At 39.5% G+C, this 22,175-nt stretch overlaps 1 protein-coding gene across 1 annotated transcript; it reads left to right on the top strand.

Annotated features, from left to right (window-relative positions):
* Nucleotides 1-15,993: 15,993 nt before the first annotated feature.
* LOC101340262 (olfactory receptor 9I1-like) lies at nt 15,994-16,938 on the top strand. Its single transcript, XM_004389201.1, has one exon. The coding sequence runs from the start codon at nt 15,994-15,996 to the stop codon at nt 16,936-16,938; it is 945 nt and encodes a 314-aa protein (XP_004389258.1).
* Nucleotides 16,939-22,175: the final 5,237 nt, after the last annotated feature.

The following is a 22,175-nucleotide window of genomic DNA, read 5'->3' as shown; positions in this document are numbered from 1 at the left end:
AGATGTCATTTTAAGGACTAAGGTGTGCCTGACCCAAGCCATGGTGTTTTCAATCGCCTCCTGTGCATGCAAAAGCTGGACAATGAATAAGGAAGAATGAAAAAGAATTGATGCCTAAAATTGTCTTCAGAGAAAAAGAGGAGGCCCCTCAATGAGATGGATTGACACAGTCGCTGCAACAATGGGCTTAAGCATAACAATCATTATGACGATGGCACAGGACTGGGCAGTGTTTCGTTCTGTTGTATATAGGGTCACTATGAGGTGGAACAGAAGAAATTGAAGATTTTTACCAACTTCTGCAGTCTGGAATTGATTGAACATGCGATCAGGATGCATTGATAATTACTGGTGATTAGAATGCAAAAGTTGGAAACAAAGAAGAAGGATCTGTAGTTGGAAAATATGACCTGGTAATAGAAACGATGAGAGAGATCACATGATAGAATTTTGCAAGACCAATGACTTCTTCATTGCAAATACCTTTTTCACCAGTGTAAACAGCGACTATACATGTGGACCTCGCCAGATGGTATACACAGGAATCAAATCGACTACATCTGTGGAAAGAGACAATGGAAAAGCTTAGTACCACCAGTCAGAACAAGGCCAGGGGCCGAATGTGGAACAGATCATCAATTGCTCATATGCAAGTTCAAGCTGAAACTGAAGAAAATTAGAACAAGTCTACAAGAGCCAAAGTATGACCTGAGTATATCCCACCTGAATTTAGAAAGCATTTCAAGAATAGATTTGATGTGTTGAACACCAATGACTGAAGGCCAGATGAGTTGTGGAATGACATCATCATTAAAAAGACAAGAAAGAAAGAAAAGATCAAAACGGATGTCAGAAGAGACTGAAACTTGCTCTTGAATGTCTAGTAGCTGGAGCAAAAGGAAGAAAAGATGACGTAAAGGAGCTAAACAGAACATTTCAAAGGGCAGCTCAAGAAGACAAAGTAAAGTATTATAATGACATGTGCAAAGAGCTGGAAATAGAAAACCAAAAGGGAAGAACATGCTCAGCATTTCTCAAGCTGAAAGAATGAAAGAAAAAATTCAAGCCTCGAGTTGCAGTATTCAAGGATTCTACAGGGAAAATATTGAATGACACAGGAAGCATCAAAAGAATATGGAAGGAATACACAGCGTCACTATATTAAAAAGAATTGGTTGACTTTCGACCATCTCAGGAGGTAGTGTATGATCAGGAACCCATGGTACTGAAGGAAGAAGTCCAAGCTGCACCGAAGGCATTGGAGAAAAACAAGGCTCCAGGAATTGATGGAATTCTAATTGAGATGGTTCAACAAACAGATACAGCGTCTATGCCAAGAAATTTGGAAGACAGCTACCTGGCCAACCAACTGAAAGAGATCCATCCATATTTATGCTTATTCCCAAGAAAAGTGATCCAACCGAATGCAGAAATTATGGAACAATATCATTAATATCACACGCAAGTAAAATTTTGCTGAAGATTATTCAAAAGCAGCTGCAGCAGTATATCGACAGGAAATTGTCATAAATTCAAGCTGGAATCAGAAGAGGATATCAGAGCTGATGCCAGATGGATCCTGGCTGAAAGCAGAGAATACTAGAAAGATGTTTACTTGTGTTTTATTGACTATGCAAAGGCATTCAACGGTGTGGATCATAACAAATTATCGATAGCATTGTGAAGAATGGGAATTCCAGGACACTTAATTGTGCTCATGAGGAACTTGTACATAGATCAGGAGGCAGTCGTTCGAAAAGAACAAGGGGATACTGCTTGGTTTAAAGTCAAGAAAGGTGTGCATCAGGGTTGTATCCTTTCACCATACCTATTCAATCTGTATACTGAGCAAATAATCCAAGAAGCTGGACTATATGAAGAAGAATGAGGCATCAGGATTGGAGGAAGACTCATTAACAACTTGCATTATGCAGATGACACAACCTTGCTTGCTGAAAGTGAAGAGGACTTGAAGCACTTACTGATGAAGATCAAAGACTACAGTCTTCAGAATGGATTATACCTCAACATAAAACAAAAATCCTCACAACTGGACCAATAAGCAACATCATGATAAACAGAGAAAAGACTGAAGTTGTCAAGGATTTCATTTTATTTGGATCCACAATCAACACCCATGGAAGCAGCGGTCAAGAAATCAAAAGACATATTGCATTGGGAAAATCTGCTGCAAAAGACCTCTTTAGAGTGTTAAAAAGTCAAGATATCACCTTGAAGACTTGCAGGTGCTCCTGACCTAAGCCATGGTATTTTCAATCACCTCATATGCATGGGAAAGCTGGTTGATAAATAAGGAAGACAGAAGAAGAATTGACGTCTTTGAATTGTGGTAGTGGAGAAGAATATTGAATATACCATGGACTGCCAAAAGAACGAACAAAAAATCTGTCTTGAAAGAAGTACAACCAGAATGCTCCTTAGAAGCAAGGATGTTGAGACTACGTCTCACATACTTTGGACATGTTATCAGGAGGAATCAGTCCCTAGAGAAGGGCATCATGCTTGGTAAAGCAGAGGGTCAGCGAAAAAGAGGAAGCCCCTTAACGAGATGGATTGACACAGTGGCTGCAACAGTGGGCTCAAGCATAACAATGATTGTCAGTATGGCACAGGACCGGGCAGCGTTTTGTTGTACATAGGGTCACTATGAGTTGGAACAGACTCAACAGCACCTAACAACAACAACAATGAAATCCATAGTTTATATTAGGGTTTGCTCTTTGTGTTGTACAGTCCTATGGGTTTTGACAAATGCATAATGTCATGTGTCCACCATTACAGTATCCTACAACATAATTTCACTGCCCTAAAAAATGCCATGTGCTCCACCTATTCATTCCCTCCCACCCTGGCCCCCAGAACCCCTGGAAACCACTGATCTTCTCACTGTCTTTATAGTGTTACCTTTTCCAAAATGTAGCTTTTTCAGACTGAGACTGAGATCTTTCAATTAGCAATATGCATTTAAGTTTCCTCCATGTCTTTTTTTAGGTCGATATTTCAGTTCTTTATATTGTTAAATAATACTCATTGTATAATATAACAGATTTTCTTTTTCCACTCAGCTATTGAAGGACATATTGGTTGCTTCCAATTTTGAGTGATTATAAATAAAGATACTATAAACTTTCGTGTGCAGATTTTATGTGGACATGTATTTTCAACTCATTTGAGTAAATACCTAGCAGCTTGATTGCCAGATCATATGATAAACCTATATTTAGCTTTGTAAGAAACTTCCAGATTGTCCTGCGAAGTGACTGTACCATATGCATTCCCACCTGTTGCTCCACATCCTCTCCAGCATTAGGTGTTGTCAGTGTTTTAGATTTTAACCATTCTCACAGGTGTACGGTAGTGTTACAGGTTGAATTGTGTCCCCCAAAAATATGTGTCAACTTGGCTGGGCCATGATTCCCAGTATTGTGTGATTGTCCACCATTTTGTCCTCTGAATGTGATTATCTTATGTGTTGTAAATCCTATCTCTATGATGTTAATGAGACAAGATTAGAGGCAGTTATGTTAAGAGGCAGGACTCTATCTACAAGATTAGGTTGTATCTTGAGTCACTCTCTTTTGAGATATAAAAGAGAGAAGCAAGCAGAGAGATGGGGAACTCCTAACACCAAGAATGAACCAGGAGGGGAGCAATTCCTTTGGACCTGGGCTCCCTGCCCTGAGAAGCTCCTAGAGCAGGGGAAGACTGATGACAAGGACCTTCCTCCAGAGCCGACAGAGAGAGAAAGCCTTCCCCTAGAGCTGGCACCCTGAATTCTAACTTCCAGCCTACTAGACTATGAGAGAATAAATTTCTGTTTGTTAAAGTCATCCACTTGTGGTATTTCTGTTATAGCAGCACTGGATAACTAAGACAGGTAGTAGCTCATTGTTGGTTTAATTTGCAATTCCCTAACGACATATACGTATTTATTATAACATTGGTATATCTTAAAATTGTTTGATGTTGGGTGTAAGATACAGTTAGAATTTATGTTTTCCCAAATAGTTAACCAATTGTTCCACTATCGGTGATTTAATAAACTTATCTTTCCCCCACTGATATAAAACACCAGCTTTATTATAGATTAAACCCTAAATCTTCATATGTATTGGGGTATGTTTCTGAGCTTTTCACTTTGCTCTATTGATATGTCTAACTACTCTCATGCCTGAAAAACATTGTTTTAATTATTAAGGCTTCACAGTAAGCTTTTATATAAGACAGATTAATTGCCCTCTCTCTACTATTCTTCTTTTTCCAGATTTTCTGGGCTGTGTTCTCCCATTTATCCTTCCCATTATACTATAAATATTGAAATATCTTTTCTTTATAATAATATATAATTTTTCTAACAAATTCCCACGGAGATTATGAAAGTGGCATCCCTTTCATAAAACCCACTGAAACTCATTTTAACAGTTTGTTATACATTCTTCTAGATATTTCATTGCCTGTTAAAATATATGAAACAATGAAACAACTTCAGAGTTGGTATCAGGAACTTTTTCAGATAAAATAGTTAGTAAACCCAATAAAGCTGACTTAAGAAATAAAAACATAAAATTTACTGACTCAGGTAACTGGAAATATTTAATGTTTCTAAGCCTCAGTTTTCTCATCTGTATAATCAAGATAAATATTCCTCTCTCACAATAACATTATGAGGTTGAAATGAAATAAAGCCTTTAAAGTGATTAGCATGGTACCTGACTCCGGGCAAGAGCTCAGTAAATGTTCACAATAATATTTTGAGACACAGAGCCCACTAAGGTGGGTTGATCTTGGTCATTTCAGGCACTGTTAGCTCCAGGAATTCAAATTGATGTCATCAGACCCGTCTTTCTTGCTAGTCTCTTAACTTCTCTCTGTGGGGCCCAACTCCACATGGGGAGTCCTCAAAAACCCCAGACATAAATATTCAAATGTCTGGCAGAAATAAAGAGTATCTTGAAGTATTCTGGTTGCCAGACCATTACACCCACCCACAGCTGCTGTGAGTGTTAGCTGCTTATGACTCACAGCTACACCCTTCTCTGGAGGGTGAACTAAAGAACTCACTTCTCCCAAAAATGCCTGGAAGTCACACCCTCACCTCTTGGGGGCAGCCTATAGTCAATGGATGATTTATCTGGGCTGCAAAAGGCCAAATCCCTAGCCTGGAGGCAGTACTAAGTCTATGGTATTCACACCTCAGAGTTCCCTGACGGATCAAACCAAAGCTAGCTGAAACTATCTCTTTGCTTAGCCCTTTCCTGCTTCCTTCGGCTCATTACAGGTTTCCTCTATGAGCATTTTCTCAATGACTCACTTGCCCAAAAAACACTGTCTCAGTCTCTTCCTTTAAGGAACCCTACCTAAGATACATCTCTTCCCCAAAAGTTCTGGACATGATGCTTACGTATTAACAACAGCAATAAGAAGAAGAATATGATACATTAAAGCACCCCAGAGCCTCTCAATCTTTCAAAAAGGGGAGTGTGGGGATTGCAACTAATGTCAAAAAACAATAGTGTATAAATTTTTGTATGAGAAATTAACTTAAGCTGTAAACTTTCACCTAAAGCATGATAATTTAAAAAAAAAAAAAAGGGATGAGGATAATAAATACCATGCAATCATCTACTTCCACAAGTTCCCCCCTAAAACAAACCAAACACATTGCCATCAATTCTGACTCATGGCAACCTCACGTGCTTCAAGTAGAACTGCGCTCTATAAAGGTTTCTTGGCTGTAATCTTACGGAAGCAGATCAACAGACCTTTTTCCATGGCACTGGCACGTGGATACGAACCTCTAACCTTTCTTTCAGGAGAGAAGTAGTGAACAGCAGACCATTTGCACCACTCAAGGACCTACCATTCCCCAAAACCAACTTTGCCATGGAGTCAATTTTGACTCATAGCAACCCTATAGGAAGAGTAGAACTGCCCCATAGGGTTTCCAAGCCTGTAATCTCTTTTTATGTGTGTGCTGTAGGTGAGTTTACAGAGCAAATTAGTTTCTCGTTCAATTTATACACAAATTGTTTTGTGACATTGGTTGCAATCCCCGGAATGTGTCAGAGCCCTCCCCTTTTCCATCCCGGTTTCCCTGTTTCCCTTTGTGCAGTTTTCCTCTTCCTTTCTGCCTTGTCTCTTTGCTTTTAGGCAGGTGTTGCTTGCACACTTGATTAAACAAAGAAGCACATTCCTCACATGTGTTATTGTTTGTTTTATAGACCTGTCTAATCTTTGGCTGAAGGGTGAACTTCAAGAGTGACTTCAGTTTTGAGTTGAAAGAGTGTTTGGAGCCATAGTTTCAGGGGTTCCTCCAGTCTCTGTCAGACCAGTAAGTATGGTCTCTTTTTGTGAATTTGAATTTTGTTCTACATTTTTCTCTTGCTCTATCTGGGACCTTCTATTGTGATCCCTGTCAGGGCAGTCAGTGGTGGTAGCCAGGGACCATCTAGTTCCTCTGGACGCAGGCTGGTGGAGGCTGTGGTTCATATGGTCCATTAGTCCTTTGAACTAATCTTTCCCTTGTTTCTTTGGTTTTCTTCATTCTCCTTTGCTCCAGACTGGATGGGAACAATAGGTGTATCTTAGATGGCCACTTGCAAGCTTTTAAGACCCCAGACACTACTCAACAAAGTCAGATTCAGAACAGTTTTTTTATGAACTGTGTTATGCCAATTGACCTAGATATTCCCCACGACCATGGTCCCCAGCCCTTAGACTCAGTAGCTCTGTCCCTCAAGGCGTTTGGACATGTCTAGGAAGCTTCTATGACTTTGCCTTGGTCAAGTTGTACTGACTTCCCCTATATTGTGTACTGTCTTTCCCTTCACCTAAGTTAACACTTGTCTACTATCTAGTTAGTGATTTCCCCTCCCCAGTCTCCCCCTCCCTTATTACCATCAAAGATTATTTCCTTCTGTGTTTAAATCTTTCTGTGAGTTTTTATAATAGTGGTCTCATACAGTATTTGTCCTTTTGTGATTGATTTATTTCACTCAGCATAATGCCCTCCTGATTCACCCATGTTGTAAGAAGTTTTGCAGATTCATCACTGTTCTTTAACCTTGCGTAGTATTCCACTGAGTGTATGTACCGTAATTTGTTTATCCATTCATCTGTTGATGGGCACTTAGGTTGTTTCCATCTTTTTGCTATTGTGAGTAATGCTGCAATGAACATTGGTGTGCATATGTCTATTCATGTGACGGCTCTTATTTCTCTAGGATATATTCCTAGGACTGGGATTGCTGGATTGTATGGTATTCTATTTCCAGCTTTCTAAGGAAGCACCATATCATTTTCCAAAATGGTTGTACCATTTTTCATTCCCACCAGCAGAGCATAAGAGTTCCAATCTCCCCACAGCCTCTCCAACATTTGTTATTTTCGGTTTTTTGTCTGTCTGTTTGTTTGTTTGTTTTGATTCACACCAGTAATGTTGGGGTGAGATGATATCTCATTGTAGTTTTGATTTGCATGTCTCTAATGGCTGATGATCACCAGCATTTCCTCATATGTCTGTAAGCCACCTGAATGTCTTCTTTGGTGAAGTGATTGATCATATCCTTTGCCTATTTTTTAACTAGATTGTTTGTCTTTTTGTTGTTAAGGTATTGAAGTATGTCATAGATTTTAGAGACTAGACCCTTGTTGGATATGCTATAGCGAAAAAGCTTTTCCCAGTCTGCAGGTTCTCTTTTTAATCTTTTGGTGAAGTTTTTCGATGAGCGTAAGTGTTTAATTTTCAGGAGTTCCCAGTTATCTAGTTTATCTTCTGGTGTTTGTGCATTGTTAGTTATGGTTTGTATACTATTTATGCCATATATTAGGGCCCTAGCATTTTCCCTATTTTTTCTTCCATGATCTTTATAGTTTTAGGTTTTACACTTAGGTCTTTGATCCATTTTGAATTAGTATTTATGTATGGTATGAGGTAGGGGTCCTGTTTCTTTTTTTTTTTTTACAGATAGACATCCAGTTTGGCCAGCAATTCATTAAAGAGACTGTCTTTTCCCCGATTTAATGGACTTTTGTCCTTTGTCAAAGATCAGCTGACCTTAGGTGGATGAATTTACATCTGGGTTCTTGATTCTCTTCCATTGGTCTATGTGTCTGTCTTTGTACCAGTACCAGGCTGTTTTGACTACTGTGGCTGTATAGTAGCTTCTGAGGTTAGGTAGTGTGAGGCCTCCTACTTTGTTCTTCTTCTTCAATAATACTTTACTTATCCGGGGCCTCTTTCCTTCCCATATAAAGTTAGTGAATAGTCTTTCCATCTCACTAAAGAATGCTGTTGGTATTTGGATCAAGAATGCATTATATCTGTAGATCACTTTGGGTAGAATTGACATGTTCACAATGTTGAGTTTTCCTATCCATGAGCATGGTATGTTTTTTCCATTTATGTAGGTCTCTTGGTTTCTTGAAGTAGTGTTTTGTAGTTTTCTTTGTGTAGGTCTTTTATGTCCCTGGTTAGATTTATTCCTAAGTATTTTATTTTTTTTCAGGAGATACTATAAATGGTATTGCTTTCCTGATTTCTTTTTGAAGTTCTCTTCGTTGGTGTATAGAAATCCAACTGATTTTTCTACATTGATCTTGTATCCTACTACTCCACTGAATCTTTCTATTATTTCTAACAGTTTTCTTGTGGGAATCTTTGCAGTTCTCTATGTATAAGATCATACCATCTGCAAATAGAGATAGCTTTACTTTTTCCTTACCAATCTGGATGCCTGTATTTCTTTTTCTTCCCTTATTGCTCTAGCTAGGACTACCTTCACAATGTTGAATAAGGGTAGTGATAAAGGGCATCCTTGTCTTGCTCCCATTCTCAGGGGGAATGCTTTCAGCCTCTCTCCACTGAGAATGATGTTGCTGTTGGTTTTGTATAGATGCTCTTCATTATGTTGAGAAATTTCCTTCTATTTCTATTTTATTGAGAGTTTTTATCAGTAATGGGTGTTGGACTTCATCAAATGCCTTTTTTGTATCAATTGAGATGATCATGCGGTTCTTTTCTTCTGTTCTATTTATGTGGTGGATTTTGTTGATTGATTTTCTAATGTTGAACCATCCTTGCATACCTGGTATGAATCCCACTTGGTCAAGGCTGTAATCTTTACAGAAGCAAATTGCCACATCTTTCTCCCGCAGAGAGGCTGATGGGATCAAACCACCAACATTTTGGTTAGCAACTGAGTGCATAACCACTATGCTACCAAGGCTCCCATAAGTTCCCCAGGTGATGTTTAATGAAATATTCTCATTGCTGACATATTCTCCCCCTCTTTCCTCTTGTCTTGGCCCAATTGCCACTCTGCAGTCTTTACACTGTAGGAAATATTTGCAGTACAGTACCAAACCCACTGCTGTTGAGTCAATTCTTACTCATAGTGAGCCTATAGGACAAAGTAGAACTGCCCCATAAGGTTTCCAATGCAGTAAATATTTACATCTTTCTCCCGCAGAGCTGCTGGTAGGTTGAACCACCGACATTTCAGTTAGCAGCCAAGCACTTTAACCACTGCGCCACCAGTGCTCCTTATCACGTACCCTTACTTCATACTTATTTAATTATAGGAAATGATAATAAATATTGTTTAAAATGCACTGGAAACTTGAATTTCCTGTGCTGCCAGGAGTCTTGATTTGTGGCTGCTTCCCTTCTTTGTAATACATTCCTGCATCATCTGACATCTGCAATTACAAAAACCACTCTGGCTAGCTGATTGTTTGCTAATTATCATAGGGTTTTATGCCAGCCATGTTACTTGGGAGTAAACGGGGGCACATGGTCTCTCTGAGACCCATCCTGCTGGAAGCTCTCTGATTCTACAATGATGAGCTGATGGAAGCACACAGTGGAAGGATGACTCCACTAAGCAGGACACATGTTATTGGGAGGAAGCAAGATGAGTTCCTCCAGGAATCCACCATCTAGCTGGGAAGATGAGATTAACCACCAAGAAACAGCTATGAACCATGCAAGACAAGTGGAATTAAGTGCTGAATGGTGTGGTTCTAACAAAAGGGTTATTGGTTTCAGAGACCAGAGAAGAAATGAGAGCTAGAGTAACTGGAAAATGCCTTTGCCCGTAGAAGCCCTGGATATACATCTCATAGAAAGGTGAACTAATAAGCTACTCAGGATGTGGATTCAATTGAAGCATGTCTTTTGTTTAGACAGCTTCAGCCTCATTTCCTCCTGAACCAATAAGCATCCTTCCTTATGAAATTCAGAGCAGACAATACAGCTGGATTTCAGCCTCTGAGATGGGACTCATCCTCAGGACTAAGGATGGGTACAGTGTAAAGAGAACTTCACAGGAGTCACCAGACCTGAGTCCCATTGACTACCTGCGGGATAGCAGGAAATCACACAAGGGCCAGGGACAAAGAAAAACCACATTCATTCCCTGCAGAAGCTGCAGATGAGCTTTGAGACTAACCAGGTTTAAGAGTTGCCATGAAATCTCACAAGATTTGTTTCTATTCCCTCAAATGCAGAGAGGAGGGGAGATAATGAGCCCCTACTGAAGTGTGCTCTCCCTGATAGGGCAAACTTTTTCCAAGAGCCCTGGGGACTGTCCCAGTGTTGACTCATGATGCAGAGACAACCTTTGAGCTCACTGCATCCCTCCCACAAAACCACCCCTAAAAGCATTTAAAATATCCCACTGGTTTGCTTGGCAAGAAGAAAGGCTAAAAACCTCTCTTTTGGCTATCCTCATCTCTTTGGCAATCTTAGCTGCTTTTGACAAGATGCTGAACAAACTTAGATCCAAGATGAATTCAACTGGAATTATTCCACCAGGTAATTAAGACGTAATTGTCACGTTTGTAACCTTGGGAGGATACCCACTCTGAGGTGAGGTCCACACAAGCTGGGGAAAAGAAACTGGGCAGAGAATCTGGCCATTGTCATTGGAACTTGTCATCTGATGGAATTGAGTCTAGACTGGGATTTCATTTCTTGTATGAAATACCCAACTAAGACTGGATTTTTTTTTTTTTTTAATCTACAGCTGCAATTTCTTTAAACCTGTGTGTCAGTGGGTAAATTTATAAAATATAAACAGTTACATGGGGTGGTAAATGGACCAGGAGTCGACTGGAGAGCTTGGACCAGAGACTTCCCTGTAAGCTCCTGTGCTTCCTGTAATTGTGCTGAGGTGATTAATCGTATGTACTAGAGTTCCAGCTTTTAAATCAAACAGACCTGGGTTAAAATCTGGCTGTTTTTACTTACTAGTCATGTGACCCTCGGCAAGTTACTTAACTATTCAGAGTCTTATTTTCCTCCTGTACATACCTATATCATGAGGTCATTGAGAAGATTATATGACATAATGCATGTAGAATGTTCAGTTTTATGATTAGCACAGAGTTACACTCAAGAAATAGTTGCCAGTATTAGGAAAAGCACTGTAGCATAGAGGTTCAACACTTTATCTCTGAAGCCAGGGGCGCCAGAGTTCGGATCTAAGCATCTCTTTCTAGCTGTGAAACCTCAGGCAAAATATTAGTGTTTCTAAGCCTCAGTTTTCTCATCTGTAAAATAAAGATAGGTGTCCCTGTGTGGTGCAAACAGTTAAGCCCTTGACTACTAGCCAAAAGGTTGACAACTCGAACCCACTTAGTGGCGACTCAGAAGACAGGCCTGGCAATCTGCTTCAGACAGGCCACAGCCTTGAAAACCCAATGGAGCAGCTCTCCTCTGCACACATGAGGTCACCATGAGTTGGAATCGATTCGACGGCAATTAACAACACACCTCAGTTTTCTCATCTGTAAAATAATATTCCTCTTTCATACTGTTATTGTGAGGTTGGAATGAAATAAAGACTTTAAAGGGCTTAGCATGGTACCTATCTCAAGGCAAGAGCTCAATAAATGTTAACAATAATATTTTGAGATACCTAACCCAGAAACTTGGAGAGAGTTAACTTTGTTGCGCTCCTTCTCTTTCCAAAGGGTTCAACCTTTAGAAGCAAGATGAAGAGGAGCTTGGGGAAGTGTTCCAAGGTACTAAGGAAATAGCTGATTATCAAAATAACTACAGGGATGATTTTCATAAATTATAAAGATACAGTAGAGTGTAAGGAGACAGCAAAGCATAGTTGCACAGAATTTGCCATCAAACTACTAGGGTTCAGAAACCAACTCTTCTGCTTATTAAACTGGCAACTTTAGACAAGTTAATCTCCCAGAGTTTCACATTCCTCGTCAGTAAAAATAAGGTAATAACACCTGCTCAAAAAGTTATTTTCAGCATTAAATAAGATAATATACGCAAAGCACTCAAAGTTTTTAGGGGAATGTATAAGTAAAATATGATATAAGAACACCAAGGAAGTCCATAACAAAATAAGAAGTAACAAACTAGATTATCCTGCAAACATGGACAAATCATAAAACTATAATATGAGTGGAAAAAGGAAAAACAAAATTGGATTTCTAGTACAATACCATGTATGTAAATTTCAAAACATACCAAAAAAACATTATATCTTTTAAGATACATATATTTCTAAATAAATATGAAAGAATACAAGTTATGTGTGAGTATGTATATATGTGTGCATGTGAACTTATGAATAAATATATATATATATACATATTTAGAGTGAGAGAGAATACACTAGAGAGGACACCAGTGGAGAGCAGGGGAAGGGGTGGGGATGAGGAAGATGGAGGGAAAATAATAAAACAAAATAAAGAAGGACCTTGTCCTGAACAATGGCGCTGGTTTTTCAGGAATTGGGGAATATGCTTAGTTCAATTCTAGACCTGACATTCCATAAGATTATGTTTAAGTAACTGTAAACCAATTGAAATCATGCTTGTATATTTTAGATACACAATAATTAGTAGCTAAAGAGATGGATTGACACAGTGGCTGCAACACTGGACTCAAACACAGCAATCATTGTGAGGATGGTGCAGGACTGGGCAGTGTTTCGTTCTGTAGTACATAGGGTTGCAATGAGTCCGAATCAACTCAATGACACTTAACAATGACAACAAACAGTATGCATTTTTGACTATTATAGATGTTTAGAAAATTATTTCAAGAGCCTCATTTAGCCCATATTAAGTAGACATACAAGTTCACAGATGTGACAGACATACATTAATGATCATATAATCTAGTCCCACCACTTTTCAGAGCAGAAACTAAAGCCCAAAGAGGGAAAGAAAACTTTTGAAGGTTTTCCAGCTAGTTAGTGTCTGCCCTAGACATGGCAGCCATGGAGCTTGACCATACCAACAGAGCCTTCCAAAGGAACTAACTCATCCCCAGACCCTGCTGCTGGAGTGAGAAGGGTGAGGAAGGGGAAGGTGAAGAATAACCCTAGGAAGCCATGTTTTATGTGCTATATGACCACTGATTAGAGCTGGAGGAGGTCCCAGACTCAAGAGCAGCTTTCACTAGGCCGGGCAGAAAGTGTGTGCTGCTCGTCCCTCTACCACATAGAGATTAAAGCTATCATGATGATTCTACAGATGCCTGGCCTGGTTGGGGACTTCATCACAAGTTCTGATCCTCTTGCTGGAAGGTCCCAGAGGAATTAGGCTTCACAAGGGAGAGAAGTAGGACAGTTGTTTGTGGAAACCAGAGGAACTGCCTGTTATACCCATGTCTACAAACAACTAATTCTTTGACATTTTTACTTTTAACCTTTCTGGGTGTCAATTTTCTCACCCAGAATAATGAAAGTGTCAATCATGTCCACTTCACAGGGGTGTGGAGGCAATCACAGACATTCGCAGACATCCATAGATATAAAAATGTATAAAAGTATAAAGAAGAATTATGAAGTTTTTATTACTATGGATTTTATCAAAATGGCAATCCTCATGTTACTACAGCAAAGAAAATTCCTAGTTGTGTTATATGCGAAGGAGTTTCTTAATAATCCAGTTTTGATATTCACAGATTCACCAGGGTTTCTGGATGACATAACGTGGATAGTTATGGGTTTGGTTATAGATCGAAGGACTCTGAATTAGCAAATTCTAACCTGAGAAGGTTGGGGAGGTGTTACTGAGGACGCCAAGCAAACAACCCAGGGGGAGAAGTTTAGGGTAATGGAGTCAGGAGACTTGAGTATGGACCCTCAATCTACCACTAACCCATATGGAGGTCAAAAAATAGCTTTACATGTCTTGTCTCAGTTTCTCACTTACAAGCAAGTCTTATGTCACCTGTTCCACAGGATTATTGGGAAGAATCCATAAAATATTGTATGTGGAAGTTTCTGGTACAGTGGAGATGTCTTTGAAGAAAGGTCATATGATTCTGGGTTTCCATTCACTTGGACCTGAAGCTCTTTAAGAGGGATCCTAGATGGGCTTGGAATGTGAACAGCAGCAAGTATGCAGTACTATAATGTGACTTAAGATCATGTCATATAACAACATCAAATTTTAGGAAATGAAAAAAAATGCCAAGACTCAAATATAAAGCAAGTTAACTATGGCATTATTATTTTGAGCAATTGGTAGAGCATGAGAAAAGAGCATTCATTTGACCTGATGTTTGAAAGCGTCTTCTAGAAGTAGCAGAGGTTAAGGGACATTTTTTCTCTACGTATCCAATCGCGCTATTTAGTCTTGCAGAAAATATCATTTACTATTTGCAGAATCAACCCATAGACAGAGTATAGAAGACTTAACCAGAACAGGAGGCATTGTTAAATGAATAGGGTGTTTTTAATAAGTGGAGCAAAGAGGAAGAAAGAGGAAAGAATGATGGAATAAACTCTTCATCTTACTCACTGAGACGCTAGATTTACTCACTCAATTATTGCAACAAAGTAGAGATGCAAATATATTATTTAAAGATATAAAGATAATCCATAGAAGATCTAAAGATAGCAATGTAATAAAGTTTATGTGAGGGAAATTCATTATCTTCCAGAACAGGAAGTCAATACATACTATCTAAAATTGATGATGATAGAAGCAACAATAATAATAGCTAACATTATTTAGCTCTTTCTGTGTGCCACGCACTGCTCTACATCTCTTAGAGTTATTCACTTATCTAATACTCAAAACTGCACTGTAATGTAAGCATATTTTTTTCATGCTACGGATAAGGAAATTGAAGCACAAAGGGGTTAGATAACTTGCCCAATGTCACACAACTGTAAGGTAGCAAGGCCACAAGTTTGAACATATTTGAAATCATGGTATTATAAATAACCAAAAAAAAAATTTTTTTAATACAAGATATTGAAGAAGATGACCTCTGAGCCGGGATGGTAAATACTAAAATGGAGAATGACTTTTAGTTTTCATTTAATACCATTCTAACTGGTCTTTTTTTTTTTTTTTACCATATACCTGAATAATTATATACATAATAAGAAAACTGTATCAATGTGTAATCAGAGGGAATAGTCAACATCAGGAGCAGATACTTCATCTTCCAACTTCTGAAAGTCTTTCAGAAGAAGGGACTAGAATTGTTGTACTGTGTAGAAGGGCTAAAAGACTAAGGCCAACGTGTGGAAGGTGCAGGGAGAGAATGTGGTCTATGAAGAGAATTAACAGATGGAGCTGTCCAATGATGGAGCCTCACACAGTAACTGGATGATCACGTGATAAGTATGTGGTAGAGGAGACGCCAACATTAGATGGGGATTAGAATAGATGCTATCTGGGTCGCTTACAAATTTGAAAGTCTATGGGTCTCTTATCGTCACAGGAATTTCCAAATATGAGCCAGAATTAATCTGAATAAGAATACCAGCTTAAGGCCCAGCTTCATAAAATGCATAAGAAGAAAGTAGATGTCCAAGGAAAACCAACCAGGTACAGGATTTCTGAAAAGCAAGTTCTAGAAGTTGGCCAGAAATATAAATCTAACTTCCACCACAGAGAGAAAAAATCTGTCCTTCAATTCTGGAGTTGTTTATTTACGTCATTATTTTCCTTAGACCAATAGTCTACATTGAACCCATGGCCAAGAATAATCTCACCACAGTAACTGAGTTCATCCTCATGGGCTTTACCAACCACCCCAAGTTAGAGGTTCCCCTCTTCGTGGCGTTTCTGAGTTTCTATCTAGTCACCCTTCTGGGGAATATGGGGATGGTCATTCTGATCCAAGCAGATGTCCAACTCCACACCCCAATGTACTTCTTCTTGTGTCATCTTTCCCTCTTGGATGCTTGCTACTCCTCAGTCATCACCCCTCAGATCCTGGCCACACTGGCCACAGGCAAGACAGCTATCTCCTACAGCTGCTGTGCTGTCCAGTTCTTTTTCTTCACCATTTGTGCAAGTACAGAGTGTTTCCTGCTGGCAGTAATGGCCTACGACCGCTATGTCGCCATTAGCAACCCACTGCTCTACACTGTGGTCATGAATCCCAGAATCTGCTGGAGTTTGGTGGCAGGAGCCTATGTCTGTGGTGTGTCAGGGGCCATACTGCGTACCACAAGTACCTTCACCCTCTCCTTCTGTGACAACAATCAGATCAACTTCTTCTTCTGTGATCTCCCACCCCTGCTGAAGCTCACCTGCAGTGACACAATAAACATTGAAATTGTCATTGTCTTCTTTGGCAACTTTGTGATCTTGGTCAATGCTTTGGTCATCCTAATTTCCTATCTACTCATCATCAAGGCTATCTTGAGGATGAAGTCTTCAGGTGGCAGGGCCAAGACTTTATCCACATGTGTCTCCCACCTCACTGCTGTGACCTTCTTATTTGGGACCCTCATCTTCATGTATCTACGGAGCAGCTCAGGCAAATCCCTGGAAGAAGACAAGGTCGTGTCTGTCTTCTACACTGTGGTCATCCCTATGCTAAACCCTCTGATCTACAGCTTGAGAAACAAGGATGTGAAAGCTGCCTTCAAAAAGATCACTGGGAGATTCCAGGTGTCCCAGAGCATGTAGATCTGAGTAGGTATACCTCTCACCTTAGTCCATTTTCTTCCCCATATCTACATATTCTAATAGGTATCAACACTATATGCAACCTGTACCCAAAAACAGAGAAAAGGTAGACAGATGCCACTAGGCACACAAACAAAACTTCAAATGTGGTGAAATTTGTTTCCACCAATCCTATAGTATTTTCTTCCTTTTCCCCTCTCCCACTCCTAGTCCATCCCTTCCTCTCTAAGCACCCAGAAGTCTCATGCTACTCTCCAGCATCATAGCTTATAGAATCTCAGGGGTCCAAGGGGTGTTGAGTTTATCTCATCCCACCCCAACAGTTTTTGAACCTATGCTTGGTTTCCCCATCCCCTCCTTCTTGTTTTTGCTCCCATTGATTCTGCCTTTTTCACCATGTCAAAGATTATATCTGGAGATCCCTGTGAATCACACATTGTTGTTCTTTTAGTGTAACTAATCACCCCAGTAAACAAGGAGTATTGCATAAGACAAAACTGAGTCTGTAACTGGCCAGGGGAAGAAGGTGTTTGAGAAACAGGCCTTCCTCTTGATCATTCTAGAGACTCAGGTTACCTGCTTGGAATTTCTTCCTTCTTACTCAGTCCAGAAAAATGGCAATTGCAAATTGCTTTCCCATTTGATCACTCGCTGGTTTTGTTGTTCCTGCTTTAGTATTTCTCTGATATCTTCATGATGTACTAAGCCAACATCCCCTCAAGGGCCAACTGTCTAGTTTCTGAAGGACTCGACGTCTTGCTTCTTTTCTTCACCACTGTTGCCTGCCTGTGAACATTTCTCTTCTATGAATCACCTTTTCAGGGATGGCAAAGTCAGAGTGTAAAGACAGCTATAAAGAGAAAAGTAAAACACATATTACGTTCTCTAGTGAAAGATTTGGTGAGAGGGGAAAATAATTCTAACTCCCCCATCAAAACCCTTGAGAGAAGATTGTTTTCTTCATTGCTGTACCCACTCCCAAGTCCGGAATCTAGATCAGATTTTATCTCAGTAATTGTTTTTGAAAGGACTTTTATGGCACATGCATGATCTCATTTGAGCCCTGTGGCAATTCTCCAAGGCAAATAGGGAAGACGTGGCTAAATACAAAATTCCCATTTTATAGGTAAAAATACTGACATTCTCATGGTTGAAAGAGTGCTCAGAGTATACGGCAGTAGACCTGGCATGGATTTTGGAGTCACCCTGTATCTGAATCCTGATTCTACCCCTAATTCACTGTGAGACCTGGGGCAAATTATTTAATTTCTCAGATCCTAAGTTCTTTCATGCATAAAATAAAGATAACAATATCTAACTGAAGAAAATGTTAAAGAAGATGATGACTAAGAAATCTCCTAGGTGCTCTTCCCTTCCCTTCTTCCACATTCTGATGTCAACCATAGGACCTTGCCATAGACAACCGTAGGTCCATAGCCATAGACAAAAATAAAATAGATCATGGATCAATGACAGTGAAAAGCAATGAACTGAGGAAGATGAAAAATGCAATCCTTTGCATCTAAGTTACAAAGGAAAAGAAATAAGACAAATTTAGGTGTTTAAGGAGTGCATTATCTTCACCTAACATGGTTAATAATAACAAAATAATTTTTTATTATTGAATATATTGTTTTATGCCCAATGATCCCTTCTATCCAACCTTGATTTTATGAGAAGTTGATTTTCCCTGCTTCTGCATATGGGAAAACCATTTCATTAAAATGACCCACCATCCTGCCTGTGGTTGATTGGTTCAGAAATAAGCACCTGATCTATATTAGGTTAATAAAAATTTTTCACTGGGCCTTTTGAAGCTGAACGCATAAAACAAACTCAGAATAGAAGACCAGGTTCACCAAGGTAGATGAGTCATGTGAGACAAGAATGAAGCAGATGTCCAAAGAGAATCTGCAACAAAATACCAATAGATTGTCCTGACTGGTTCCAGTTCTAGCTTCCAGTCGTACTGGGGAGCAGCCACAGTAATTTTTCTTGCTTCCTTCAGAGACACTGGGATCATAAAAAAAAATCCTTTTTTTTTTTTTTTTTGGCTGATTCAAATTTGGTTTTGTCATCAGTTTCAAAGGAGTTCATACTGATACAACTCTAATGGAGAGGGACTCTTCAGTGTATTGTGGCAGATCTGCCCTGGTTAACACTGAATAAACAGAGAGGTACCAGTTTCTTCCATATTTCTATCATAGTCCCAATATAAGAGAAGTTTTCTTATGCATAGCCCTTTGTTTAAGTAACTGCTGTTCTAGCACTTGACTTTGCCCTTCACAGAACGTAATTCCATGGAAGCAAAGAATTCTACTTGGTTTAGGTGCACAGATACTCAATAAACAGCTCTTGAAAAGTATAAAGAAGACAAACGAATAAGATTTCCATTTCTGGAAATTTGATGGACTAGGATTTTCTGACCAACCTTGCCCCTGAAAAACAAGCAAAAAAAAAAAAAAAACAGTAGAAAAGATACTGAAAAATCAAAGGCTAAAATCTAAGGAAAATGAGAACCCCAAAAAGTAAGTAGAGTGTTGAAGCTGTGTTTGCCATTGACAGCACTTGACTATCAGGGTGTCTTAGTTGTCTACTGCTGTTAAAACTTGGAAGCGTAAAGAAACCAATGTTTATATCTCACAGTTTCTAACGGTCAGGAGTGCAGGCACAGGTTAGTTGGGTGTCTCTAACTCAGAGTCTCTCAGTCAAGGTGTTGATCAGGGCTGCAGTCATCTTGAGGCTTGACTGAGGGAGAATCCACTTCCAAGCTCACTCATGTTGCTGTCAGCAGGTCTTTGCTGCCTGTTGGCCAGATATATCAGTTCTTTGCTATGTGAACCTCTCACAACATGGCAGCTGACTTTCCTCAGAGTGGACGCCCACTCAGCCCACACTCAAGAGGTGGAAATTACCCAAAGACATGAATACTAGAAGGCAAGAATCATTTGGGGCCATCGTAGAGGCTACTACCACAATCTGCCTTCTGACCTCAAATGATTCATGTTTTTAGCTAGAATTAGGTATACAGCTAAACTATTTTTCCCAGCTTCCTTTTCAGCTAGTTGTAGACATGTGACTGAGTTTTCAGCTAACAGAATGTTTGAATAAATGATGTACCACTTCCTGACCCATGAAAACATGTGAACAGCCATGCTCTTTACCCCTCAGCTAGCTTGAGATAAATGAGCAGTAGTCTTGAAGTCATATGTTGTAAATGGCAGAGACACAAGATGGATAGAGCGATGGTCTCTGAATCACCCTTGAAGAAGAGGTTGTCTCAAATCAGGAACACTTGTTTTGTACATTATATGAGAGAGAAATAAACTTCTATTGTTTAAGCCACTGGTATTTTGTGTTTATTTGTTTCTGCAGGTAGCGTTACACTAACTAATTCAGAAATTGATATCTCAGAGTGGAATAGTACCATAGCAAAAAATAAAAATAAGAAATATTTAGATGATAGATAGACAGATGGACAGACAGACAGACAGGTCTATAGGTAGATAGACAGACAGATAGACAGACTGACAGACAGATATATAGACAGATAGACTTAGCAGATAGAGCAGTAAGAAAGAAAAATAAATATTTGAAGTGAGAAATGCACCTCAGGCAGTGGCAGAATATTTAGTAAAACTGTCACACGTGACCACTTTGAAGGAAGACCATGTGCATACTGAGCCTATAGCTCTAGAGATTCAAAAAAGCCAATCTGTTGGTGTGTTTGGGCGTTGTTCTGCTGTTAGTTGCCATCAAGTCAGCCCCCGACTCATGACAACCGTTACAGAGTAAAACTGCTCCATAGGGTTTTCTTAGCTGTGATCTTTACAGAAGCAGATCACCAAACATTTCTTCCTCAGAGCTGCTGGGTGGGTTTGAACCACCAATCTTTAGCAGCCAGTCTCAAACTACTTGAGCCACCAGGCTCTCTGTTTGGGTTAATACAAGAAGAGACAACCTCAGACAATAATTGGCTGAATTTTAAATGGAGAGCAAAAGGAATGAAGAAAGTCCAAAATTCAAGGACCTTGTAAGACTGGAAAAGGTGATTATTTATGGACCCAAAGAAATGAGACAGCAATAAAGGCCCAGTAAACTTCCCAGTTGAACAAAGTAGCTCAGCCTTGCAGAAAATAACAGATTATGGTGTTATCTTCCCACCCAGCACTATTTTTTTCTTATGTAAATTAAAACTGCCATTAAATTGAGAGAAAAAGTATAAGGGCAAGGAAGCAAAGAAATAGTTTTGAGAAAAAATACTAGGAAAGAGCATTGGGTATGGTTACCCAATCATTAACAAATTAATCAGAACTTTATCAAGTGTTTGATGGAATGTTATTGCCAAAGATCCATAAGCTTAATCCGTAAAAGCCTGTGACTGTTCAGAAAACTTTATATAATCTTCAGGACCCATATCTGCTCAGACTGTGTAAACTGCACATCTTCCAAGGAGGGAACATTCCCCAATGTCTGCTTCAGATATGATCATGGGGGATAATAGAAAAGAGAGAACTCTACAGATTGCAGAGTCAGGAGCCATGAAGAACAGTTGACAGGGGAAACCATTGAACACAGCCAGGGTCTAATCAAAGACTTTCCACATTCCCAGAATAAGAGGTCTCTGTAATGCCTTTGGAAGCCCTGGTGGCGTAGTGGTTAAGAGCTATGGCTGCTAACCAAAAGGCCAGCAGTTCAAATCCACCAGGTGCTCCTTGGAAATCCTATGGGGCAGTTCTACTCTGCCCTATGGGGTCGTTATGAGTCATCACTGACTCGATGGCAACAGGTTTGGATTTTGTTTTGTTTTTTAATAATGCCTGTAATAAAGCCCTGGTGGCGCAGCGGTTAAAGCACTTGGCTGTTAACCGAAAGGTCGCAGTTGGAAACTATCAGTTGTTCCACAGAAGAAGGATGTGGCAGTCTGCTTCCGTAAAGATTACAGCCTTGGAAACCCTATGGGGTCATTCTACTCTGTCCTGTAGGGTTGCTATGAGTCAGACAGCAGGGACGTTGGTTTTGGTTATAATGCTAATGGAGTCCCGGTGTGGTACAAACAGTTAATGTATTCAGCTGCTAACTGAAAAATTAGAAGTTCAAGTCCACCTCACAGAATGGTGAGTGAGAAAAGCAAGCAAAAAAAAGAATACTAGAGTATGATTTAATTTATATAAAGTTCAAAATAGGCTTAACTAAGGAACATTATTTAGGGATACATACACTGGCAACATAACTGT

The sequence above is a fragment of the Trichechus manatus genome, unplaced genomic scaffold (assembly GCF_000243295.1).
Source record: "Trichechus manatus latirostris isolate Lorelei unplaced genomic scaffold, TriManLat1.0 scaffold00236, whole genome shotgun sequence".
NCBI lineage: Eukaryota > Metazoa > Chordata > Mammalia > Sirenia > Trichechidae > Trichechus > Trichechus manatus.
This window is presented reverse-complemented; position numbering and strand designations above follow the sequence as displayed.